The sequence below is a fragment of the Ovis canadensis genome, chromosome 10 (assembly GCF_042477335.2).
Source record: "Ovis canadensis isolate MfBH-ARS-UI-01 breed Bighorn chromosome 10, ARS-UI_OviCan_v2, whole genome shotgun sequence".
NCBI lineage: Eukaryota > Metazoa > Chordata > Mammalia > Artiodactyla > Bovidae > Ovis > Ovis canadensis.
The window spans coordinates 33362754-33388325 of record NC_091254.1 but is presented as its reverse complement, the minus strand read 5'-3'; the positions used below and the strand labels follow the sequence as shown (position 1 = coordinate 33388325).

The 25572-nt window shown below is 37.9% G+C and overlaps 2 protein-coding genes across 25 annotated transcripts in view; one reads left to right on the top strand and one right to left on the bottom strand.

Annotated features, from left to right (window-relative positions):
- Nucleotides 1–14437, bottom strand: part of SETDB2 (SET domain bifurcated histone lysine methyltransferase 2) — a 75605-nt gene extending 61168 nt beyond the window's left edge. For 4 of the 19 annotated variants that reach the window (XM_069601350.1, XM_069601356.1, XM_069601359.1 and 1 more), the window contains exons 1-5: nt 14225–14433; nt 13631–13720; nt 10516–10869; nt 3570–3695; nt 2491–2556 (exon numbers count right to left, since the gene is read on the bottom strand). In XM_069601350.1, coding sequence (XP_069457451.1) covers nt 2491–2556; nt 3570–3695; nt 10516–10531 — 208 coding nt within the window. In that variant the 5' untranslated portion in view covers nt 10532–10869; nt 13631–13720; nt 14225–14433. Of the gene's footprint in view, nt 1–2490; nt 2557–3569; nt 3696–5907; nt 6025–9450; nt 9524–10515; nt 10870–13630 lie in introns of all 19 variants that reach the window. The other 15 variants (XM_069601352.1, XM_069601357.1, XM_069601360.1 and 12 more) reach the window with 9 other exon arrangements.
- CAB39L (calcium binding protein 39 like) overlaps nt 14255–25572 on the top strand; it is a 92982-nt gene continuing 81664 nt past the window's right edge. For 2 of the 6 annotated variants that reach the window (XM_069601402.1, XM_069601403.1), the window contains exons 1-3: nt 14482–14544; nt 23159–23308; nt 23938–24012. The gene's annotated coding sequence lies outside the window, so the exon portion shown is untranslated. Of the gene's footprint in view, nt 14545–23158; nt 23309–23937; nt 24013–25572 lie in introns of all 6 variants that reach the window. The other 4 variants (XM_069601405.1, XM_069601404.1, XM_069601406.1 and 1 more) reach the window with 4 other exon arrangements.

The following is a 25572-nucleotide window of genomic DNA, read 5'->3' as shown; positions in this document are numbered from 1 at the left end:
AGTTTTTCAAATTAAGAATTTCTGATTTTTCCCAGCAAATTTCTTTGAATGAGCCATATAACGCCATACTAACAGATACAAAGATAACAAAGGTGTATAAGCAGAGTCGGAAACAAGATTTACTAAAAAACAGGGAGATTTGATATCAACCATTAGATAAGAGGAGAAAGGAGTAATAATAATTTCTTTCAAGAAAACAGTATCCAGTTCTTTGTATAGGGATACAGCAAATATTTCTAGAATTACACACAAGCAAAGAAAAATCAAACGTATATTAGTGGTTTGGGGAATTCAGGCTGGATCTGGGATGGCTTGTTTTGACCTCAACACCAAGTCCTTTTGTTTCTCCCAGTCTTAGTATTCCTTTAAAAATAAATACTAATATGAAACCTAAAGTTTAATAAAGTTACTGCTGCTGCTGCTGCTAAGCTGCTTCAGTCGTGTCTGACTCTGTGCGATCCCACAGACGGCAGCCCACCAGGCTCCCCTGTCCCTGGGATTCTCCAGGCAATAACACTGCAGTGGGTTGCCATTTCCTTCTCCAATGCATGAAAGTGAAAAGTGCAAGTGAAGTCACTCAGTCGTGTCCGACTCTTAGCGACTCCATGGACTGCAGCCCACCAGGCTCCTCCATCCATGGGATTTTCCAGGCAAGAGTACTATGAAGTGTTTAATCCCTACATTTGCTAGCAATGTCACAACATAATTCCCTGATTACTTTAAAAACATTTGCTAGCTCTACCACTAGCAAACATATACTTCTATTTTGATAAATTAATTACACTTCAGATAAACATATAAAAATATGGAACTAGAATACTCTGCATTTCTACTAATGAAATCATTACTTTAAAAGAACCAAGACAAAAACCCAACTTACTTTCTTTTACTGGGAAAGATTATTTAGAAAGAAAAAAGCTGTTTAGAATTATTTCTTCTTACCACCTCTTGCACTTATAGGCTTCTCTCTTAGAAAACTAATCTAACCCTTAAGGTATGTTGATTCTAAGTGCTACTGTAGGCTACTGGGAGAAAGACTGTTTTCTTGAAAGAATGTTCTCTTTTCTAAAACTTTACGTTAGCGACTGAAACTGAAAACATTTCTGAAAAATAAAACCTTTCTTTAAAATAAACTGATACATGTACACAATGGAGTATTACTCAGCCATTAAAAAGGATACACTTGACTCAGTTCTAATGAGGTGGATGAAACTGGAGCCTATTATACAGAGTGAAGTAAGCCAGAAAGAGAAACACCAATACAGTACCCCATATATATGGAATTAATAAAGATGGTAATGATAACCCTGTATGAGACAGCAAAAGAGACCAGTCTTTTGGACTCTGTGGGAGAGGGCAAGGGTGGGCTGATTTGGGAGAATGGCATTGAAACATGTATAATATCATATGTGAAACGAATCGCCAGTCTGGGCTCGATGCATGATACAGGATGCTTGGGGCTGGTGCACTGGGATGACCCAGCGGTATGGTACGGGGAGGGAGGTGGGAGGGGGGTTCAGGATGAGGAACAAGTGTACACCTGTGGTGGATTCATGCTGATGTATGGCAAAACCAATACAATATTGTAAAGTAATTAGCCTCCAATTAAAATAAATAAATTTATATTTAAAAAATAAATAAATAAAATAAACTGATGATGTTAAACCATATTTTCAAAGATTTAAAACTCTAAGGCTCTAAATTATAACAGTTAAAATGATTACAATCTGTTGAAAATATATGGCAGTATTAACTAAAATTTAGAAAATGTACTTCAACACTTTAGCAAATTGGTGACAGTCTAACATTTATAGGCTAGTGATTCTGATAACTTTTTAATAAAAAAAAGTTTTTTAATTGAAGGAAAATTGATTGACAGTGTTGTGTTTGTTATATAGCAATGTGATTCAGTTATATACACACACACACACACGTATGGTCTTCTTCATATTCTTCTCCATTATGGACTATTATAGCATATTGAACATAGTTCCCTGTACTATACAGTAGGATCTTGTTGTTTACCTAAAATAACTTCTCAATTTTTCTTTTTCTAATCCTAGTACATTATCTTTGTTCAATTCCTTTAAAGTTGATACACTGATGTTCTAATAATAATCTAGAAATGAAAAAAGTTTCCATCAATTTATCTATACCAAAATATACCTTTGTAGCATTGTTCTTTACACAAAGCAGGTTTACAGTGGTTTGGAGTCTTGGAATTCTGTTTGTGCTTCTTATAGGAGAACCTTTTTTGAAGAAGAGAGACATTTGTTCTTCCCGAGAGGTTTAACAGGGTGTGCATTTCCTATCTCTGGATGGGCAGGACTTTTCATTGACTAGGAACACTGATTTCCATAACTTACCTATATGGATCTTGCAGTTTTATTTTAAACTGTCTTTGCTTAACGCAACATAATTAAGGCTGGCTTGCTTCAAAGCAAGAAAACAGCAGAGAATATTCTAGGTTAGGATTAGAAATGTACATACCCTTTATCAATGTTGAATTGTGGTTTATAGTTGCATCTTTTACTAGAATCATTGCTTGGATGTATTCTGTTAAGGAAGGGAAAAAAGAATGAAAACAATTAGCAACAGCATCACCTTATTCAAGATGTCAGCTACTGTGCTATGCAATTCACTGATACATACTTTATCTCATTCAATCTTTGTAACTCCTCTGAGAGGTTTTTATGAGTATCTACTTTAAAAACAAAGAAATTGAAGCTTATAGGTTAAGCTGTTTACTTCAGATCAATCCGATAGGAAGAGGTAGAAGTGAATTCAAACCTACATGTATCAGATTCATGAAGGAATGAGAATATTAAAATGAAAGACAGTATTAATTTTGCAGACAAACACACAACAGATTAATGTCATTGAATATCCAAAAAGAATTAAGAATATCCTGGGGAAAAACAAAGAATAGGAGGGTGGACGTTTTGCTTGAAAATCATATATTCTGATGTAACAAAGGAAGTTTCCATATAAAAGTCTATATTCTACAACTACCTGGGCTGAAGACAAAGAAACAGAAAAAATAAACATGTGGATGACTGAACCGACTGCCTATGTAAAACACAAGACTTGCTTTCTGAAGACTACTAAGGCAAATTCTGTTTAAAGCAGGCAAAACGTATCCATATACATCGAAGCTGTCTCTGAAAGACTGGGTGATGGGTAATCTGTTATATTTTACTGTATGTACCAAATGTTCTACAAGAAGCACATACTGGTTTTGTAATACACCCCCTCCACCCTGCATAAAGATACAATGAGGGAGAGAAAAGTAGCCTGAGATAAAGAGATTTATTTATTCATAATTTATTATTCAAAATAATCCTCTTCATCCACTTTTACAAATGTTCATAGTATGATAAAAATGAGTTTTTATAGAAACAGAGCATATACACAAAAAAAGCAAACAGAACTGATGTCAGGTTCTTAGAAAACAAAAGAAAATATTTTGCCAGTTAAAAAAAAAAAAAACACTGGAATTAGAACTAAACTGTATTGCCAGTGGGCAATAGTTAGCATTAAATGTGTTGAAAGTTTTTATTGCTTCATACCTTTATTTGTGGCAGACCCATCTTTGATCTTTTGTTTCAGTGACTGCAGCACATTTTGCACTTGTTCAAATATGAAATCCACTTTCCCATCATCTTCCAGCTCCATCCAGAAAGTTTTTGCATCACCTAAAGAAAAAATAAGTGAATAGCCTAAGAGCTCAACAGACATAGGCTGTAACTTTCCTAAGGCACATGCTACTAAAAATCCACTTAGTTTCTAAATAAAATCAAGATTTAATTGGGCTATTACTTTCCTTCAGGAAAAAGATTTTTGTCACTGTTTCTTCTTTTCTCTTTCGGCCACATGATCTTAGTTCCCTGACCAGGGACTGAACCCAGGTCCTTGGCTGTGGAAGTGTGGAGGCCTAACCACTGGAGTCCTTGGTCACTGTCTCTTTAGAAAGAATGAAAAACAAAGATGACCTGGGCATCTCCCTTATTTCTGCTAACTAAAGAAACAGGTGTTGAAAACTGTAGTGAAACTATTTCTTGACTAGAAAACAGAAGGAATGACTTCGCTCTGGGGTGGAAGCGGGCGTACCTATGGACAACTATACATTTAAAATTTTTCAAGGACATAACCTCCAATGAGTATCAAGTGGATGATTTCAGAATGAAACATCTCAACAACCGTTGAAATAATGAAATATCTAACACTAACGCTTTTAAAAATCTTTGCTACCAACTTTTTAATGGTTATGTTGACTGAAGAAAAACAATCTAAAAGCTGCAAATTATGTTTTATTTGGGGACCTACTGAGGACTATAGTCTGGGAGAGAGCCTCTGAGATAGCTCTGAGAAACGGCTCCCAAGAGGTAAGGGAGGAGTCAGGATAAACAGTTTTTGCTGAGAGGAAAAAATAAAACATGTAATTAAAGATTGAATGATTACTGCCAATCACAAAGAACAGATGTCTCAATTTAATGATGTTAGTGCTTTTTTATGTCTAGGGAGATACAAGAGTCTGGGCTCGCTGAAATTATTCTTCGGATATGCATCTTAACTATCTGCGGTCAGTACCTAATTTTTCTACCTTTTCAATTCTCCTCAGGGAGTGCCACTGGCAGGGGGATGCAGATGTTGGCTTGATGGCAGGCAGCACTATTTTCTGAAGTGGCAGGCAATATTTTTTGTTCACAGAGACATGAGGCAAAATAATGTTTAAAGCTTTTATAAAGTTATATAGATAAACTAACATTTCAGATGCTCAGCAAACTAACACTGTAATCAAAAATTTCCATCCTTCCACAGTTGAACAGAAATATGAGAAATGCAATGAAAATAAAATGACAAAAGTCAAATCTCACACTATGTTTCAAAGTAACAAAAATACCCAAAATGTTAAACACAAATTATTTCTAAAATAGATAAGATTAATGCATACAATGCTTAAAATGAACAGGGCCTTAAGCAAAGGAGGAAATGCACTGAAGACAGGTCACTTGAGAAGCCACTGGGAGGATTAATGAGCAGACAGCACAGTAAGTTCACCAAAAAATACATTTTCCTTCATAAAAATTAAACCTAGAACCTCCCAGTTAGTAACAGTGGGGAATTCTTCAGTCTCTACTCTCCCTGGCAGTCATCTTACCCCAAGGGGACCTCTGGCTAACGAAGCGGCTGCTCTCCAGCAACCTCAGGAGGAGCACTGCTTCCCTGTTACCTCTCTGGCCTATTGTGTACTACACAAGACTAAGCCTACTTTTAATTCCCCAAAGCACAGTTCAGACAAAGGTTTCAACACTTGAAAAAAAAAAAAAACACAATGTGAAAAGGCAAAAGGGATGACAAATGTTTTAGAGAAAGGTAGAGGCTGTGACATGGAGGGCCTTGTGTGCCACACTAAGCAACCTTATTTTTATATGGAAAGCAATGGAGAGCCACTTGAGAGGCTTAAGCAGCTTATCGTTATGTCATTAATTTGTTTTTAAAAATATCACTCATGGGGCAGTGGGAAAAGGGAGTCAAGACTGATTTCTCTGTTCCTGATTTGGTCAACCACATGTACAATACTGGTATTATTTGCAACAGTGAATAAAGGCAGAGCAACAAGGGAGAAATTCAAGCAGCACAGGTAAAGTGGATACATAGGTTCCAGAGGAAGATCTGGTCCAGACAGACAAGTTAATTTTGGAGCCAATAATACAAAAATTCTTGATTGAAGCCACAGAGGAGATGTGATTAGAGAGAATGCGTAGAATGAGAAGGGTTTTCTGTAAAACATCAACATGTAAGTGATGCGAATAAGAGAAAGGAATCATGGAGACTGAGAAGGAATATAGCACCAGATACTTAAGCTGAAACTCAAATCAGTAAACGAATACTGCTGCTACTTGCCTCTAGAAATGAAGAATATCATCTTACGACTCCACTGTCTATCCAAGCTTGCTCCATTATTCAGCTAGATTTAAGATTTATTGCAAGAACATAATCATGAAGCAAGAGGTACGGCACCTTTGCAAAGAAGGAAGACAAGTAAACTATACAGTTATACTATATGTCTTCCAATCTCACATGAGATAGAGTCTTTGTAAATAGGCAACAGTCATGAATCATGTTGACCTGAGCTCATTTAGTAGATGAATATTTACAGACTGCTTACTAAATACACTAATAATGACCTAGGTACATGTATATGTATGTATTTATCTTTCTCCATCCATTCCTTGAAGAGCTTCAGGGCAGTGGTCCAGAGAATCTCTAAGACACATTTGAGCCTGTTATCAGCAAAGTACAGTTTATGAATTCTTGGATGTTGGGGCTTCCTTGGTGGCTCAGATGGTAAAGAATCTACCTGCGCTGCGGGGCACCTGGGTTTGATCCCTGGGTGGGGAAGATCCCCTGGAGAAGGGAATGGCAACCCACTCCAGTATTCTTGCCTAGAGAATCCCCATGAATAGAGAAGCCTGGCGGACTATAGTCCATGGGTCAAAAGAGTCGGACACGACTGAGCGACTAAGCACAGCATAGCACAAATCTTTTCAGACAATACACTAGGTCAAAGTATTGTTACAGTAATACATTATTTGCCTTTTCTTCCCTATATTGACATTAGCTGATGGTTCAAAAGCTCTGGTGAATAAAAGTGCTGGAGCCTTAGTGTGAATCAAGGCAGTTGCACCAAACTACCAGTTAGCCATTGTATTGTTTACCACCAATTTCACTTAGGGTTCTTGATAAGGCAACATAAATAATTACCACAGTACAATGGCTCTTTCAAGGAAAACCACTAGTGAGACCGTTTTGAGTTGTAAGATAAACTAGCTTTCTTATCCTCCCATCAGTTCAGTTGCTCAGCCGTGCCTGACTCTTTGCAACCCCATGAATCACAGCATGCCAGGCATCCCTGCCATCACCAACTCCCGGAGTTCACCCAAACCCATGTCCACTGAGTCGATGATGCCATCCAACCATCTCATCCTCTGTTGTCCCCTTCTCCTCCTGCCCTCAATCTTTCCCAGCATCAGGGTCTTTTCAAATGAGTCAGCTCTTCACATCAGGGGCCAAAGTACTGGAATTTCAGCTTCAACATCAGTCCTTCCAATGAACACCCAGGACTGATCTCCTTTAGGATGGACTGGTTGGATCTCCTTGCAGTCCAAAGGACTCTCAAGAGTCTTCTCCAACACCACAGTTCAAACGCATCAATTCTTCGGCGCTCAGCCTTCTTCACAGTCCAACTCTCACATCCATACATGACCACTGGAAAAACCATACCCTTGACTAGACGGACCTTTGTTGGCAAAGTAATGTCTCTGCTTTTTAATATGCTGTCTAGGTTGGTCATAACTTTCCTTCCAAGGAGTAAGTGTCTTTTAATTTCATGGCTGCAATCACCATCTGCAGTGATTTTGGAGCCCAGAAAAATAAAGTTAGCCACTGTTTCTGCATCTATTTGCCATGAAGTGATGGGACCAGATGCCATGATCTTCGTTCTCTGAATGTTGAGCTTTAAGCCAGCTTTTTCACTCTCCTTTCACTTTCCTCAATAGGCTCTTTAGTTCTTCACTTTCTGCCATAAGGGTGGTGTCATCTGCATATCTGAGATTATTGATATTTCACCTGGCAATCTTGATTCCAGCTTGTGCTTCCTCCAGCCCGGGGTTTCTCATGACCATGGAAAACCATTTTTACTTAAAAGAAACACTAATAAAAATTATGGTTTTCTGACTGGGTGTTTGGTACACATTTTCTCAAACTTGAAGGACAAAACTAACTGCAGTCATTGCTAATGATAAAATTCAAGCTACCAAATTAAAATTGAAAATTTAGAAAACTTTCATCTGCCATGGTAAGTTTGAAAGGTTCTCACTAATTCATCAATTTTAGATGACTGATAGCGATATTAACAAATGTAATTTTAAAATACTGTGATTAAATGTGTCAACATTTAGAAAAATCTGCATAATTCATTGCACCAATGTTTTCCAAGTGGCCAATGCATGATGTTATAAAATCATGCCTGTGTAAGAGACCCATTCAAAGTGCAAGGCAAATCAATGGATTTTAACGTAACAGTGTAAAGAAAACTCACTGATATGAATTCAGATTCCACACTATAACTAATCTTGAAGGAATGACTACTTTTTGAGTTTTGTAGTTGTATCAAATAAAAATTTCCACGATTATCTGAGAGGCTATTAAAATATTCTTCCTTTTTCCAACTTCTTGTCTGTGTGAAGCTTCATTTTCTTTATACATTTACACTGAAGCCTCATTTCACAACAGACTGAAGGCAGAAGCAGATATGAGAATCTCTCTTCTATTAAGCCAATATCAAAGAGATTTGTAAAAATAAAAAACAGTGGTTTTCTAATTTTTTTGTTTCAGAAAATAGTTCTCTCTCACGTAATTTATATTAACATGTTGGGTTTATTATTTTAAAAATATAGATCAATTACCATTTTTGAAGCTTCTCAATTTCTTAATATAGTAAATATGAACAGATATGAACCACATAAACAAAAGCTATTGAGGGCTTTAAATACTTTGAAGAGCATAAAGTAGGCTTTATACTCTTTATACTCTGAAACCAAAAGAAGGCTTAAAACCACTGGCCTAGATAACTGTCCAGTGAAATAGGTACTACAATCTGTTTAGCAATTCACCTATTACACACACGTTAAAGGGTGGTGAAACTATTCTGTATGATACTGTAATGGTGTATACATAACATTATGCATTCATCAAAACCCACAGTACTTGAAAGCACAAAGAGGGAAGAGGGAAGCTTAATGTATGCAATATCATTTAAGAGATCAGGGATCCTAGGAAGGCATGTATACACAACTTTGCTGAAGGGCTGGGTGGAAAAGATGTTGGTTGAAACAACTTTGGAAATAAGTGGACTCTGTAAAACTACAGGCAAAAGGAACTTGCACAAGCACTGAGGTTTCCCACCTCTGAATGAGTTTATACTTCTGATACTGCTATACATATATATTGGAATTAAGCAAATAAATAAGTGGGTAACAGATAATGGGAATTTACAGATAAGCAAGGAGACTAGGTTAGCATACCCATGTGGTAATGGATTAGAGCCAGAAACATCAGTATAAACTCATGTTTAACTTAATATAGTTAGAGATGGTTACATACAGAAATATTTATAGATACGTATAAATACAATTTATATATATCTTGCTCTGTCAGTTGAGAGGGCCTATAATCAAGACACCCCAAGAGCAACAAACACACCTACTGCCCAGATCTTGGTTTGTAATACCATTCTCCAATAAAAGGAACCTGGTAGGCACATTCAAGAAATGGCTCATTCTAGGAGGATGGCAGGAAATACATGAGATTAACTTGGAGCATCTTTTAGTACCAGAAAATAAGAAAGTGCTAAAAACCAAAAACAAAGAACAAAACAAAAGCCACCTGCACTGATGGAGTATGTCAAAGGGGGAGGAGACTGACTGAAAGAGCTCCAAATGCCCAATCCTGGGATAATCTGAATAACAAAATAAAAAAGTACTGGATTAGAACCCAAAATATAAAATATGTATTCACGAATCTATACTGATATAAATACATGACTGATTAAACACATATATTGGAGAGAGGAGACCAATCTCCTTTGTAGGATTTTGAATAATAGTGTGAGTATCCTACTCTCAAAGAGGAGTATGACTTTCCGCTCCTTAAGTATGGGCTGCACATAGTGATTTCCTGTCAAAGAGTAAGTAGGGAAACGGAGGGGAAAGAGAGCAGTAATGTACAGTGGAGAAATCACTGAACACAATTCAGCCAGGATCAACAGACAAGAAATCATGTTGATAACATGTACCCTTCACATCATTTGGTAAAAAATGACACTTTACCGCTATGGTCTTCCTCCCCCAAATAAACAACCCCAGGTCTAATCATGAGAAAAAAAAATATCACTCAATAATTCCGATAGAGGAGCGTCTTCTAAGACACTTGGATACAAAATCTTACAAAAACAAGAAATGTCTGAGAAACTGTTATATCCAAGAGGACCCTAAGGAGACATGACAAGTAAATGTAATGTGGTATCCTGAATGGGACCCTGGAATAAAAAAAGACATCATGTAAGGAAATAAGAATAAACTATGAACTTTAGTTAACAATAATGTGTCAGTAACAATAACTAACAAATGCATCAGTCAAATGTTAGATTTTAATCATAGGCAGAACTGGGTGCATGGAACTCTGTACCAGCCTTTCAATTTTTCTGTAAAGTTTAAAGTTTTCTAAAAAAATAAAGTATATTTTTTAAAAGTACATTTAAGTACTGACTAAGCATTACAGATACACAATTAATTATAAAGAGTCAAAACTGTTGTTCCATGAGAATAAATCCTTAATTGTAATTCAAGAAAGTCACATGCAATGAAAAAACTTGAAAATTCGACAATTCAACTTCATTAAGAAATCTATATACTTTTAAACATAAAGTTTAACAATGGTTTTTCAACCTACCATTTTTTTCTCCCATCTTTTGGTGCTGTTTCCAAACATCAAATTCTTCAAAATTAACTGTATCAAAGAACTGAATCACTTTGATTGTAGAATATAACTGGAATCCAACTGTGGTCTCTGAAATTTGCAGTACTCAGAGAAAATATATCATTATACTGTTTTAAGCCGAATATTCTTTGACACCTGAATTTTAAACTGTGCTTGAAGAAACTTTCCGAAATGATTACTAGTCCAACTTCATGATCATTCCATGAATCTTTATCAAGTGAATACGTACAGTTGTATCAAATCAACAGTATCTTTTTAAAAACAAAAATCAACTCCATCTTTTGGTCCATGAATACATGAAACATTCTGTAAGGAAAACAATAAGGAATGGTAAAAGACATATTTGAAAATAATAAAATATATCAGAAAAAGAGGGTTGTTGTAACAATAGCTCTATCTTTTAAAATAGCATGAACTATCATGAAAAAAGAATACATATTAACTGGAAAAATATGTAAAATATCAATATTAGGAATATTATAGGAAAATTCAAAATTACCTATTTAAAATATATGTTAATTAATATAAAGTATCTCCATTTCATAAACCTTTAAAAACTTTTAAATGGGGCCAATAATGTTAACTACTTCAAAAGACTGTTGTGAGGGTGACTTAATCCCTTAGAATAATACCTGGCACATTACAAAGGACTCGACGAACGCTAAGTTATTATTATTCTTTCTGTATATATACTTTAAAACCAAAATTTGAATTTTAGTATATATAAATTTTTATGATCTTTCATTGATAATACATCTTCCACTTTCTCTCATCATTACTGTTTTTCTATAATATGACCTTTTAAGTGACTGCACAATATACTTTGGTCAATAATCCATTAAGTTAAAGTATACTAAAGAATTTAAATAATTAGAATGTAGCAAGTTATTAAGTCAACCTCTATATCAGACGTTTAGATTATTTCTATTTTCCCAGTACAATGAATAATGATGGAACATACTTTACGCCTATCTCTGATTATTTCCTTAAGATACACACCTAGAGGTGAAACTAAGGTCAAAAAGAGGTCAGCAGTTTTAGTCTCAGGATGTTAATCAACGCATGGTGAATTCTTCTCCTACTCCCACACCAAATTCACAGAAACCTTAAGTTTTTAAATTAGAAATATAGAATCATGCTGAAAATAAAAAGGAAATTATCTATAGACTGAGTCTGTGGGACCTCTCTGTGGAAAGGAAACAGATGGGAAGTTGCAAAGATAATGCCAACCACAAACGGATCATGGCAAAATAAAAAGCAGATCCTCCCAGAGGAGACGAGTACGTACAACCAAGAGTCACCAAACAGCTGAAAAAAGTCACACCATGGAAGAGACTTAACAAGCCCACCAAACTCATGAATTGAACTGAATTAAAGAGAATTAACTGAGCATCCTGAAAATAATTTTAAAACAAGTATTACTGTATTTAATATCAAAGAGCTAAAGAAATAACATACAATTCTGAAAAATGATTAACTGGATATCTTGGATATAAAAGTAGTTGTTAAATAAACTCAATAATTAACGTTCATAGTAACAGATTCGGATAAAGAGCCAGGAGACAAAGTTGAGTAACTCACTCAGAATGCAGAGCAAAGAACTGGCAAAAAGAGGGGTAAGCAGAAAGAAGACAAGGCAATAATGATCAAAAAATTCTTATAACTGGACAACACATAGGCCACTAAGAGTCCATTGAGTAACAAAATAAACTTATTAATACAAACCACTAGACAAACCATGGGTAAACTTCAGAATATCAAGAATAAAGACAAAACCTCAGAAACTTTCAGAAAATCTAGATGATCTAAAATGAACATTTATCAAACTGGTAATCAGACTTCTCATCAGAAATGTCGATGCAAAATGTTAAGGGAAAATAAGTCTGAATCCAGAATACTATTTCAGCCACCTTATGTTTCAAATAGCAAGAGTTAAAAAAAAAAAAAAAAAGACTCTTACAGACATTCAAAGAGCCATCAGAGACTCTGAAAGAAATGAAGAAGCGCTTCATTAATAAAACTAACCTAGAGGGAAGTGCTGAGGTAAAAGAAACAAAAGTGAGCAAATTCAGAAATAAAACACATTAATGCCAGATAAAGAGAGATTAAAAGTGGGTTTTAATGACGAATGAAATAATGCTAGAAAATAAAACCACAGGAAATTAACGTGTTTTTTTGGAGGAGGGATGGAAGGGGATTGTTGTAAGATTACAGAAAGCAAAGTAAATCACACTAAGTTCTTTGTAGAGAGAATATCAATACGAACTAAATGTATGAATTGCATTAAAAATATAAAGGTGACACATTGTAAAGCAACTATCCTCCAATAAAAATTTTTAAACATGTAGAAGTACAGTATGAAAAAGAAAACAGAACAAAGAAAACTTGGGGCTAAGCTCATTTAAAAAGAAAAATAGAAAAATACAAGATACGAATAGAAACATGGTAAAGAGGACGCGAAAAAGGCCAATTATGTTAGTAATCACAAAAAAGGTTTTCTTCAGTAAATTTGCAGAATATTGTAAAGCATAGAGAAGAAAATTTAAATCATTCATAATTTCATCATCCAGAGACTACCAATTTAACTTTAGATTGTCACAGTATTTAAAAATTTGTTCATATTTTTCCCCCTTCTCACTTTTTCATTTTGGCAGAAAAACACCGTTTCGCTTCGATTTATGGTTCGTTTTCACCAACAGGCTTTTGTGAAACTGTGACCATTTCTTCTGCTGTTTTACCAGTGATGACAGTAATGAACATTCATTGAGTATAAACCATGTGTCAGGCAGGCTTCTAAACACTTGCCGTGTTACTGACCTGCATAACAATCACGAGGGACAAACTGTAGCATGCCTGGGTTTCTCTCACAAAGAAGCTCAAGCATGTTACACTGTAAATAGCAAAGACAAACTAAGGAACCAAGCAGCCTGGTTTCTGAGCCCGTTTTTGATCCTCCTAATCTACCGCCTCATTCGTAACACACACAACTCACTGCAGGATTCCACTTGCTGATGAGCACAATTACGTATTGTTTCTTATTTCCTACCTATTGGGAATAACTACTTACTGGGTTGTGGTTAATGAAAGGAGCTCTGAGGATCTGCTCTCAACTCCGTGATCTTGGGGAAATGATTTTACTTATTCAGCGTAGTCTTACCTGTGAAATGAGTCAGTGGATAAACCGTCAAGCTCTGCTTCTGGATTTTGAACCGCAGTTCATTTTCCGCAGCCCCCTTTACAGCTTCAGGTTCCCAGCTGCTTTAGGAATCACCTCTCACGGTGTGCAACCGGATGTCAAGAGACTGAAATGTGGCGGGTGGGAACTCAGGGCGCCCGCGGTCCCCCTCTTCAGCCCGGGACTGTATGCGGGCGAAAGGGAGATGGGAGGTCCCAAGGGGTGGGATCCAGGCGGCAGAGAGCTCCGCCGCGTTCCGTGGTCCTGGGCCGAAAGAGCCTTCGGGAGGGCCACCCACGGCAGCTCCACTAGCTCAGCTAACGGTTTCCACGCAGCCCGCGACAGCCGAGAGCTGCGCTCCGCCCGCCCCACTGGCGAGGCTGAGTTCCCCGCGGGTCGGACTCCTCTCCCACTCCACGCCGCCGAGAACCCGCGGCCTCAGGTGCCCCCTGGCCGGGAAGTACTTCACCGTTTACTAGCCCTCACCTCAGCCAACAGTTCCGCCTCGCCTCAGCCGGATAGGGAGGACCGCCCATATTTCTAAGGTCCATGAGCCCGAAATGGGAATAGAACACCGACAGCTCCCACTTCCCAGGCTCTAGCTCATTGGCTGCACACCCCTACCAGGTTCACGCCTTGGAGGTTCCGAGCGCGTACAGCCTGCAACGCGACGGCGCTTCAGCGCGCCGTTTTCCGATTGGCTGTCAGAGTTCTCGGGTTGTCTCGCGCTCTCCGACTGGACCAATGCGGATATCCACAGTCTAGAGGCCGGCATCGCTGGAGTGGTGGTTCGTCTGTTTCCTCTGGTAGGTGTTTGGCTGCCATCTTGTGTGTGGCTGGGACTGGGCTGCTGGGCCTTTGAAACCTACCTTAGCGGCTCAAGCTGTAGAGATGTCCTGAAGAAGCAGTGGAGGAAAGAAGGGGCCTGAGGAAACAGACCTGGAAGCTTCTTACCTCCCTGAAAGGGAAAGGTTTTCCTGGTCTGAGTCTCAGCCCTGGCTGGAAAGAGATAAATGATGGAGGTGATTAGGATCACAGGCTTTGGTTGGTTATTGTCATGGCTTGGCGTGGACTCTGATGTTTTAGCAGTGATCCCTTCGGTTCCAGGGAACTATTCTAGTAATCGTTGTCTGCGATTCTGACCATCAACCCGCTGTACTCACAAGGAAGGTTGTCTGATGGACTGCCTGATTGAGAAAGAAACAAGACTGGTGATGGAAGAGGAGAGAGGGAGATACGACTATCTTTACTAGTCGGAAGAGACGTCTTCGTTTTCTGTCGTTTGCGAGGGAGTGACTACTCGTGTTTTGCTTAACTTCTAAGGCCATCCTTTGAAGCGGTGCCCCAGCTTCTGGGTTAGGGCAGTTTTATTCATTAGTGTACAGCTGACACTCCTGCAGTGGTTTTTTGTTGGGGTTTTTTTTTTAAGCTAGAACATGGATGGCCTTTGCAGAAACAGTGGAAGCAAAGGAAGAATTTTGTCAAATCTTGGTTTTCCTGATTACGATCTGCTGAAGATTTGGGAATCTCAGGGTTTGCTTTGGCATGCTTGGTGGCTTCGTCCTGGGTAGGCAGAAGTTTGTGTAAAAGAAAGTGTTTTGCCCAGAGTCCGAGTCCCCAAAACTGAGAGAACAAGACATACCCACCAGTGCAAAAGCATGAAAGGGTTTTATTTCTAGCTGGAGCCAGGGCCCCCCCCACCGCAGTGGAGTGGAGCGGAGCAGAGCAGAGCAAGAGCCCCAAGCCCAGATTTACAACAGTATTTATAAGTTTAGAACAGAGACAGGGAGTTGGCAAGGGTTGATTGGCTGCAGGGGTTTCCTGGTATTTACTGATTGGCCAGTTATCATCCCTCTGATTGGCCAGAGTTATCATCCCCGGAAGCCCCGGAGCCTGACTCAGGGATTATTTTTGGCCTAGTGCACCTCTCTGAGCCTGTCATGGCTCTGGTGAGGTTGTAACAAAAGCATTTTTAACTCCCAAACTCTTTGAGATGGGAGGACGGAGGCAGGAATTACCTCTTTCTCCTCTTTATTATTTTTAAAAATCAAAGTAGAAAGCTTGCTTGGTTATTCATTTAAGGGGGAAATTATCTCGGATCCGAAAACCTAGCTAAAAGACTAGTATTTTATGATTAATGTTACCAGTTTTGATACTCATGAGAAGAAGCGAAGATACTGCCTTGAGTTTAGAAATCAAATGGCAACCCACTCCAGTATTTTTGCCTGGAGAATCCCATGGACGGAAGAGCCTGAGCAGGCTACAGTCCACGGGGTCGCAAAGAGTTGGACACGACTGAGTGACTTCACTTCACTATCAAGGTTAACTGGTAACCCATTCAAGTCAACAGTGCCTTGTATTTTGTGGCAGGAATATCAAGGAGAACAGCAGTAAAATGTAAAATAAACAATTGAAAATTAATTTTCTTTAAAAATTTTACTTTTTATCCATGAATCTTAAAAGCTTAAGTTATAAGAGTTCAAATATCATTAATTTATTATGGAGTTGATGGCTTAGGTACTAGGTGCCTAAGGAATTTTGATGTCTGTGGGGAGTTTTGGAACCAGTCCTTGGCTCTGGAGAACTATATAGGCTATCAAAGGGATTGGTGGCTAACAAACATCAATAACAAAGTACCAAAAACAAAAAACAAAAAAACAAAGTACCTGCTCAGTAAATGTTTGTGAAAGCCTTTGGGTAATGATAACACGGTAATAGTTCTTGGCATATATTCAAAAATATAATTGTTGAATGAATGAATTTAAAAATATAGCAATTGGGAGGTATGGGTATACTTTTTTTTTTTCAGTTCAGTTGAGTCACTCAGTCGTGTCTGACTCTGCGACCCCATGGACTGCAGCATGCCAGACCTCCCTGTCCATCACCAACTCTCAGAGTTTACTCAAACTCATGTCCTTTTTTTTTTTCTTTAGCCTAACTAAAAAATAACTTTTTAATCTGCTTTTCAAAAACTTGACCTTCAGTTTGTTTTTCTCTTCCAATTTATACATTAGAATAATACTAAGGACAAGTTCATAATCCTTTTTTTCTGAGGTCTGTTTATGAGATCCTACAGTAGAGATAATGAAAATGAACCCTTAAGTAATAATGCTCTATTTGCCATTTTTTTCTTGAAAGTATCCAGTCAGGGTAAATGATGCCAAACTTATTGCTTTCAGTCTCTTCTGCTGAAGAAAATTTGTTACTCTACTATTTTCTTTTTGAGACAACTTAAAGTCAAAATACTGTGTTTACATTTACTATATTGCATAAATATGTTCTGTATATAAGTAATTTTAAAATAACAAATTAGGTATCTGCAGACTTTTGTTTGAAGAACATAATTCTCTAGATTTCATAATAATCTGAAGATCCATAGAAATGTTTTAAAATAACACTTTTGTGTGAACAATGTCAAGTGATGTTAAGTAAAAGTGATTTAACTTTGATTTAACTTGTATTAAAAGTTAAAGCCCTGGTGAGCTGCAGTCAATGGGGTTGCTAAGAGTCGGACACGACTGAGCGACTTCACTTTCATGCATTGGAGAAGGAAATGGCAACCCACTCCAGTGTTCTTGCCTGGAGAATCTCAGGGATGGGGGAGCATGGTGGGCTGCATCTATAGGGTTGCACAGAGTCGGACACGCCTGAAGCGACTTACCAGCAGCAGCATATATACAAATTTAGATTTTTTTCCCATTATCAAGTGATACATAGTTTCTAAAAGAAAAAATTTGATGACACCTTTTAAATATGTTTTGTAACTGAATGTAGATTAGAATATCACAGTAATCCAAGTCTATGCCCCAACCAGTAACACTGAAGAAGCTGAAGTTGAACGGTTCTATGAAGACCTACAAGACCTTTTAGAACTAACACCCAAAAAAGATGTCCTTTTCATTATAGGGGACTGGAATGCAAAAGTAGGAAGTCAAGAAACACCTGGAGTAACAGGCAAATTTGGCCTTGGAATGCGGAATGAAGCAGGGCAAAGACTAATAGAGTTTTGCCAAGATAATGCACTGGTCATAGCAAATACCAACAACACAAGAAAAGACTCTACACATGGACATCACCAGATGGTCAACACCGAAATCAGATTGATTATATTCTCTGCAGCAAAAGATGGAGAAGCTCTATACAGTCAACAAAAACAAGACCAGAAGCTGGCTGTGGCTCAGATCATGAACTCCTTATTACCAAATTCAGACTTAAATTGAAGAAAGCAGGGAAAACCGCTAGACCGTTCAGGTATGACCTAAATCAAATCCCTTATGATTATACAGTGGAAGTGAGAAATAGATTTAAGGGCCTAGATCTGATAGATAAAGTGCCTGATGAACTATGGAATGAGGTTCATGACATTATACAGGAGACAGGGACCAAGACCATCCCCATCGAAAAGAAATGCAAGAAAGCAAAATGACTCTCTGGGGAAGCCTTACAAATAGCTGTGAAAAGAAGAGAAGCGAAAAGCCAAGGAGAAAAGGAAAGATATAAGCATCTGAATGCAGAACTCCAAAGAATAGCAAGAAGAGATAAGAAAGCCTTCTTCTGTGATCAATGCAAAGAAATAGAGGAAAATAACAGAATGGGAAAGACTAGAGATCTCTTCAAGAAAATTAGAGATACCAAGGGAACATTTCATGCAAAGATGGGCTCAATAAAGGTCACAAATGGTATGGACCTCACAGAAGCAGAAGATATTAAGAAGAGGTGGCAAGAATACACAGAAGAACTGTACAAAAAGGATCTTCACAACCCGGATAATCACAATGGTGTGATCACTCATCTAGAGCCAGACATCTTGGAATGTGAGTTCAAGTGGGCCTTAGTAAGCATCACTACGAACAAAGCTAGTGGAGGTGATGGAATTCCAGTGGAGCTATTTCAAATCCTGAAAGATGATGCTGTGAAAGTGCTGCCCTCAATATGCCAGCAAATTTGGAAAACTCAGCAGTGGCCACAGGACTGGAAAAGGTCAGTTTTCATTCCAATCTCAAAGAAAGGCAATGCCAAAGAAGGCTCAAACTACCGCACAATTGCACTCATCTCACACGCTAGTAAAGTACTGCTCAAAATTCTCCAAGCCAGACTTCAGCAATACGTGTACCGTGAACTTCCAGATGTTCAAGCTGGTTTTAGAAAAGGCAGAGGAACCAGAGATCAAATTGCCAACATCCTCTGGATCATGGAAAAAGCAAGAGAGTTCCAGAAAACCATCTATTTCTGCTTTATTGACTATGCCAAAGCCTTCAACTCTGTGGATCACAATAAACTGTGGAAAATTCTGAAAGAGATGGGAATACCAGACCACCTGACCTGCCTCTTGAGAAATCTGTATGCAGGCCAGGAAGCAACAGTTAGAACTGGACATGGAACAACAGACTGGTTCCAAATAGTAAAAGGAGAGTGTCAAGGCTGTATATTGTCACCCTGCTTATTTAACTTATATCCAGAGTACATCATGAGAAACGCTGGACTGGAAGAAACACAAGCTGGAATCAAGATTGCCGGAAGAAATATCAATAACCTCAGATGTGCAAATAACACCACCCTTATGGCAGAAACTAAAAAGCCTCAAATGAAGATCATGGCATCCGGTCCCATCATTTCATGGGAAATAGATGGGGAAACAGTGGAAACAGTGTCAGACTTTATTTTGGGGGGCTCCAAAATCACTGCAGATGATGATTGCAGCCATGAAATTAAAAGACACTTACTCCTTGGAAGGAAAGTTATGACCAACCTAGACAGCATATTCAAAAGCAAAGACATTACTTTGCCGACTAAGGTCCATCTAGTCAAGGCTATGGTTTTTCCAGTAGTCATGTACGGATGTGAGAGTTGGACTGTGAAGAAAGCTGAGCGCTGAAGAATTGATGCTTTTGAACTGTGGTGTTGGAGAAGACTCTTGAGAGTCCTTTGGACTGCAAGGAGATCCAACCAGTCCATTCTGAAGGAGATCAGCCCTGGGATTTCTTTGGAAGTAATGATGCTAAAGCTGAAACTCCAGTACTTTGGCCACCTCATGCAAAGAGTTGACTCATTGGAAAAGACTCTGATGCTGGGAGGGATTGGGGGGAGGAGGAGAAGGGGATGACAGAGGATGAGAAGGCTGGATGGCATCACTGACTCGATGAACGTGAGTCTGAGTGAACTCCGGGAGATGGTGATGGACAGGGAGGCTTGGTGTGCTGTGATTCATGGGGTCACAAAGAGTCAGACACGACTGAGTGACTGAACTGAATTGAACTGAACTGATGGCTCAACTTAATGATTGTTGTATATGAAAGATACAGTTGTAAAAATCATAAATAAAGGGAGTTAGTAAGTGAATAATTTAAAAATAGTAATAGTGTAAGACATCAAATAAATGCAAATTTTTTAGAAAGCAGGGTTCATTATCTTAGTATTAGACAAGGCAGAATTTAATTGAAAAAGCATTAAGATGAAGGATATTATAAAATATCCCTTATAAAGCTAAGGGCTATATTTACAATAAATATTTTAAAAAATATCTGTTTACCAAATGACATATCAATAGATATGAAGTAGAAACTGCTAGAGATGTAAGAAGGAACAGAAGCCTGCTAATAATAGAAAACTTTAACACGTATCTCGACGTAAGTCAGGTTAAGTAGACCAACAAAATCAATAAAGTAGCTCTTACAGATTTGTATCAAAGTGAATCCATTAATAGAGGATATATCTTCTCAAGTGCACATGCTGCTGCTGCTGCTGAGTCACTTCAGTCGTATCCAACTCTGTGCAACCCCACAGATGGCAGACCACCAGGCTCCACTGTCCCTGGGATTCTCCAGGCAAGAACACTGGAGTGGGTTGCCATTTCCTTCTCCAGTGCATGAAAGTGAAAGTGAAGTCGCTCAGTCATGTCCAACTCTTCGCAATCCCATGGGCTGTAGCCTACCAGGCTCTTCCATCCATGGGGTTTTCCAGACAAGAGTACTGGAGTGGGGTGCCATTGCCTTCTCCGCAAGTGCACATAGGACAGTTATAAAAATCTATATTAGACCACAAAGGATATCTTGGTTCCAGAATACAAAAGTCAAAATTTTGACCACACATAGTAAGTCAAGAAAATAATTCAAAAATTAAAAAAATAAAACTTGGTTCAGGGTTTCTGTAGGATGATGGTAACTTTCTAAATCCAAATATCCTTTTTGAAAACCACATAGATCTATAAGGAGAGCAAAGTAAACTACCACCACCCTTGCCTGACTAACATCTCAAATTATGGTTATGTAGGCAACTTAACACTGAGACAAAACAGCATCAGCTCTAGAACCTGTGCTCAGAATGACAAAAGTGAAGTTGAGACTTCAGAACAGAGGAAAGGGAAGCAGGACCTGGGGTCAGTAGAATGCAAGTAGAAGGGAAAAGCCTACCCTAAAGAGGAAAACCCTTGGTGTCTCAGGGGGTAAAGAATTCACCTGGGCTTCCCAGGTGGCACTAGTGATAAAGAACCCACCTGCCAGTGCAAGAGATGCAAGAGACATGGGCTCAACCCCTGGGTCGGGAAGATCCCCCTGGAAAAGGAGATGGTAACCCATTCCAGTATTCTTGCCTGGAAAATTTGGTGGCCAGAGGAGCCTGGTGGGCTATATAGTCCATGGAGTCACAAGGAGTTGGACACACCTGAGCATATATGCATATTGCAAAAACAGCCAAAAATGATTCATGTTGACATATGGCAGCACCAACACAATACTGTAAAGCAATTTCTGTTCAGTTAAAAATAAAATTTTAAAAACAGCCACAACTGATTAATTATCTTAAAAAAGCCTTTCTCACCCAAATCCAAAGTTATATAATATAGTCTATGGACTGTGTGAGACCAGCACTTTGATGCCTTTCTGGTAAGAATGCAAAAGTGCAAATCCCAGGAGGAACTTTGACAATATCTTATAGAATTACGTATGTATGTATCTTTTGACCCAGACATCTCACTTTTAGGAATCTGTTCTAAGGACACATTGGCATAAAATATAAACTGGCATTTGTATAAATTTAGTCAAACCATTACTTGTATTAGCAAAAGATTGGCAACAATGAAATAATCTCCAGGTTGATGGTATCCCTTCCAAGCCGCCCTTTTCCTCAGAAGGCATAAAGAGACTGTAGAAAGTCTCCATGCACCAATATATGGTGATCTGCAGAGTATATTTTGAAATGGAAAAAGCAAAAGCCCAGAAGAGTGTATAGATTAATCTATAAGTAGAAAGGATGGTGCCAATGATGGAGAGATTTCCCTATAACTTGTTTATATAGTTTTGATCTTAGAATCATGTATGTTTACATATTCAAAAATAAAATAAACAGGTAGAAAGAGAAATCTAAAAAGGAAATAAATTTACATAACTATAAAGAATTTTGATGACATAGCCACTCAAGAAAAGGAACAATTTTAGTAACTTTATTTTATCTTTCAAATTTATTTATAGCTGCGTTGGGTCTTCATTGCTGCTGAAAGGCTTTCTCTAGTTGCAGTGCTTAAGCTTCTCATTGCAGTGGCTTCTCTTGTTGCAGAGATGAGCTCTAGGGTGTGCAAGCTGAGTAGTTGCAGCTCATGAGCTTAGTTGTCCCACAGCATGTGGGATCTTCCCAGACCAGGGATCGAAACAATATCCCTTGCATTAGCAGGCAGATGCTTAACCACTGGACCACCAGGGAAGCCCTGATTTTAGTGACTTTAGAACATAAATTCTGGACTGTATCTTGGCCCTCTGCATCTGCAGTGTCAACCAACCACAGATCGAGCGTGTTCCGGGAAAAAAAATTCGAGAAAGTTCCAAAAAGCAAAGCTTGAATTTTCCCCAATTTATAGAGCATGTACATTGTTAAATAATGTAGAGATGATTTAAAGTATATCTGTAATGTTTATGTAAGGGATCTAAGCATCCATGGATTTTGTTGTCCATGAGGGGATTGTGCTGGAACCAGTCCCCCATGGATAACAAGAGATGACTGTACCTTAGTGGGATATACTCAGTAGTATAATTGTTGTTGCATTGCTATTTTTGAAGTAGTTTATGTCTATTGTTGGGTAAAATAAGTGTTGCAAAATAAGTGTTACAGAATATTAATTCTTGAACAGAGCCACAGTAGTTTATCAGGGCTATGACTTAGAAAATTTAGCTTGGAAAGTCCTTTGCTAGATTGAGCAAAGTGGAAATGAAGTACAAAATTACACAGAAAGACAGCTAACATAACAGAGTGCAGGTAACATGGCAGGCTTTGTGCTAGGCACTATATATATATGTATATATATAATTTGACTCTTAAGAGGTGTCCTTTGAGTTTGTGATACTATTTTCATAAGAGGGTCAGAGATGTTGAGATTTAAACCCAGATCTATGTGATTCCAAAGCCTGTGTTTTTTCTACTACATTATTGTAGGATATATACATCAAGTATTGAGAAGAAAGAATATCAAGAGCTAAATGTTCTGTTTAAACCGGTAGTTGCTGCTCAGAAAATAAAGATGCAGACCCAGAGTCAGTGGTTTATACGTTCTTCATGCAAGAGCATTATACTGAAGGAGAGAGTGTAAGTTTTCTCTTATTTCTAATGGGAAAATGTAAACATACACACACGTACACGTGTACACCATCATATAGATGTTGAGAGAGAAAAATTTTATAAAAGTTGCCATTGATGACTGAAATTAGTGAAAGATATGAACTAAAGCTATGGCAAAGCAGAAAAGAGAAAAGAATCTAGTAGTCATGGGTTTTCATGGTGCTTTTATCAGCAAAAAAACCTTTCAAAGCTTCCCTTTGATATTTTAGAGCTCTTCTAAGCTTTGCACAACTTTTTGTACATATTGAAGTTGTGTAGTTTAGAAAATACTAGTTTAGATAAAGAGGTTTTCTCCTGTGTAAGGTGAAGGCTGATAGAGATTTCAGCCGTGTTAGAGTTCCTCTCATCCATACCACCCTTTCACATTTCTACTTATTTCCCCCAATGTTAAAATATTTTTATTTGGTTCAATACTACTCTTTTAAACGTCTACCAGTTAAAGTAATCGGAGTAGGCTATTTTAATTTATTTGTATTGATCTATGGTGATATGAAAATTCAATTTATAATTCTATGTACCTGATAACAATAAGAAAAAACTGTTAAAATTTCTATAAAGATTTTTTAAATTAAGTTTTTAGCTTTTCTTTTTGTCAGAAGCTGTGTTGATCAGTGACTGTGGTGAAGGCTGAGAAAGTTGAAGCAAATCTGCAGGTGATACAAACTTCTAAGGTAAGCTAACATACTGGATTGGCCAAAAAGTTCATTTGGGTTTCTCCATATCATCTAACAGAAAAGCCTGAATGAACTCTTTGGCCAATCCAATAACTCAGTCAAGATTATAGGTGCCCTTGACAGACTTGTAGACTACCCTAACACACCAAAACAAGATTTATCAGGAATAATTATAATATCCCAATTTAAATTGTGCAAAGCAATTGCAGAAGTATTAAATAGATTTCCATTTCTGAGAATATGATAGAGAAAAGAAAGTGAAGTTGCTTAGTCATGTCAGACTCTTTGTGACCCCATGGACTGTATGCAGCCTGCCAGGCTCCTCTGCCCATGGGATTTTCCAGGCAAGAATACTGGAGTGGGTTGCCATTTCCTTCTCCAGGGGAATCTTCCCGACCCAGGGATCGAACCCAGGTCTCCTGAATTGCAGGCAGACTCTTTACTGTCTGAGCCACCAGGGAAGATCATGATAGAGAAGACATCCATAAAATATGTAAAATAGTAGATTCCATATTAAAAAATCCTTTAAAATAAATGGATGAACCTATAAGAAAACAAAGGAAACTTTCTGGGGCTAGAAACCAAGCAAGCCTATTCTGTGAGGTAAACAAGTGCTGAAATCACTGAATACTTTGGTGGCATCCATCAATTTCTGTTGGCATAGAAACTTGTACATGGAGAAAAATGGAGACTTGGAGAAAATCCTTTGCATTCTGCGAAGTGTAGGGGGCCTGTTAGAAACCATCCTGGAGCGGCATACAACTCTAGGTGGAGTTAAAATCTCCCTGAGCAATTCCTGGTTACCAGGTCACATTTACTTGGATTTGAGGCCTTATTTTATACTATTTTCATGGTCTCTAAACTCTACAAGTAGAGAGTTTTAATTTATAATAGATGTGGGTCTGTGACAGTTTTCAGAAACCATCACAAATCCTCCATAGAGAGGGTTACCAACCTAGTTATCAAATAATCATAGTCAACATTCTAAAAAATAAGCTCATACACATTTTTTTAAAATCACAAAACATAACAAGGGAGAAAAAATAAAATACATTGAGCTAGAGTCAGCAGAAACCAGAACTAAAACTTATCTACAGATATTTCAGCTATTAGAAGTATCCAAGATATAAGATAAATGTATTTAATAAAAGAGGGATTTTTAAATATAAAAAGTAACAGACTATAAAAATGGCCAGGCACACTAAAATAAGAACAAATTAGGATATCAGAAATTATAAACCCCATAATAAAACTAAGAAGTAAAGATGTTAAACCCAGCATATAAGGCACAGTTAAAAAGAGAAAGAAACTGTGGTTGACCTTGTGAATTTTTTTCAAAAAGTACCTACTACAGTACTACATGATCTACGGTTGGCTGAACCCACAGATGTGGTTACTGCAATTACAGAAAGCTAATTTTAAAGTTAAACATAGATTTTTGACTGCATGGTGGTTAGTACCCCTAACCCTCCATTTGTTCCAGGTTCAACTGTGCATAGAAGGCCATACACAAAGAAAAAAGATACAGAAAAAAATAAAAGAAACTGTGAGATGAGT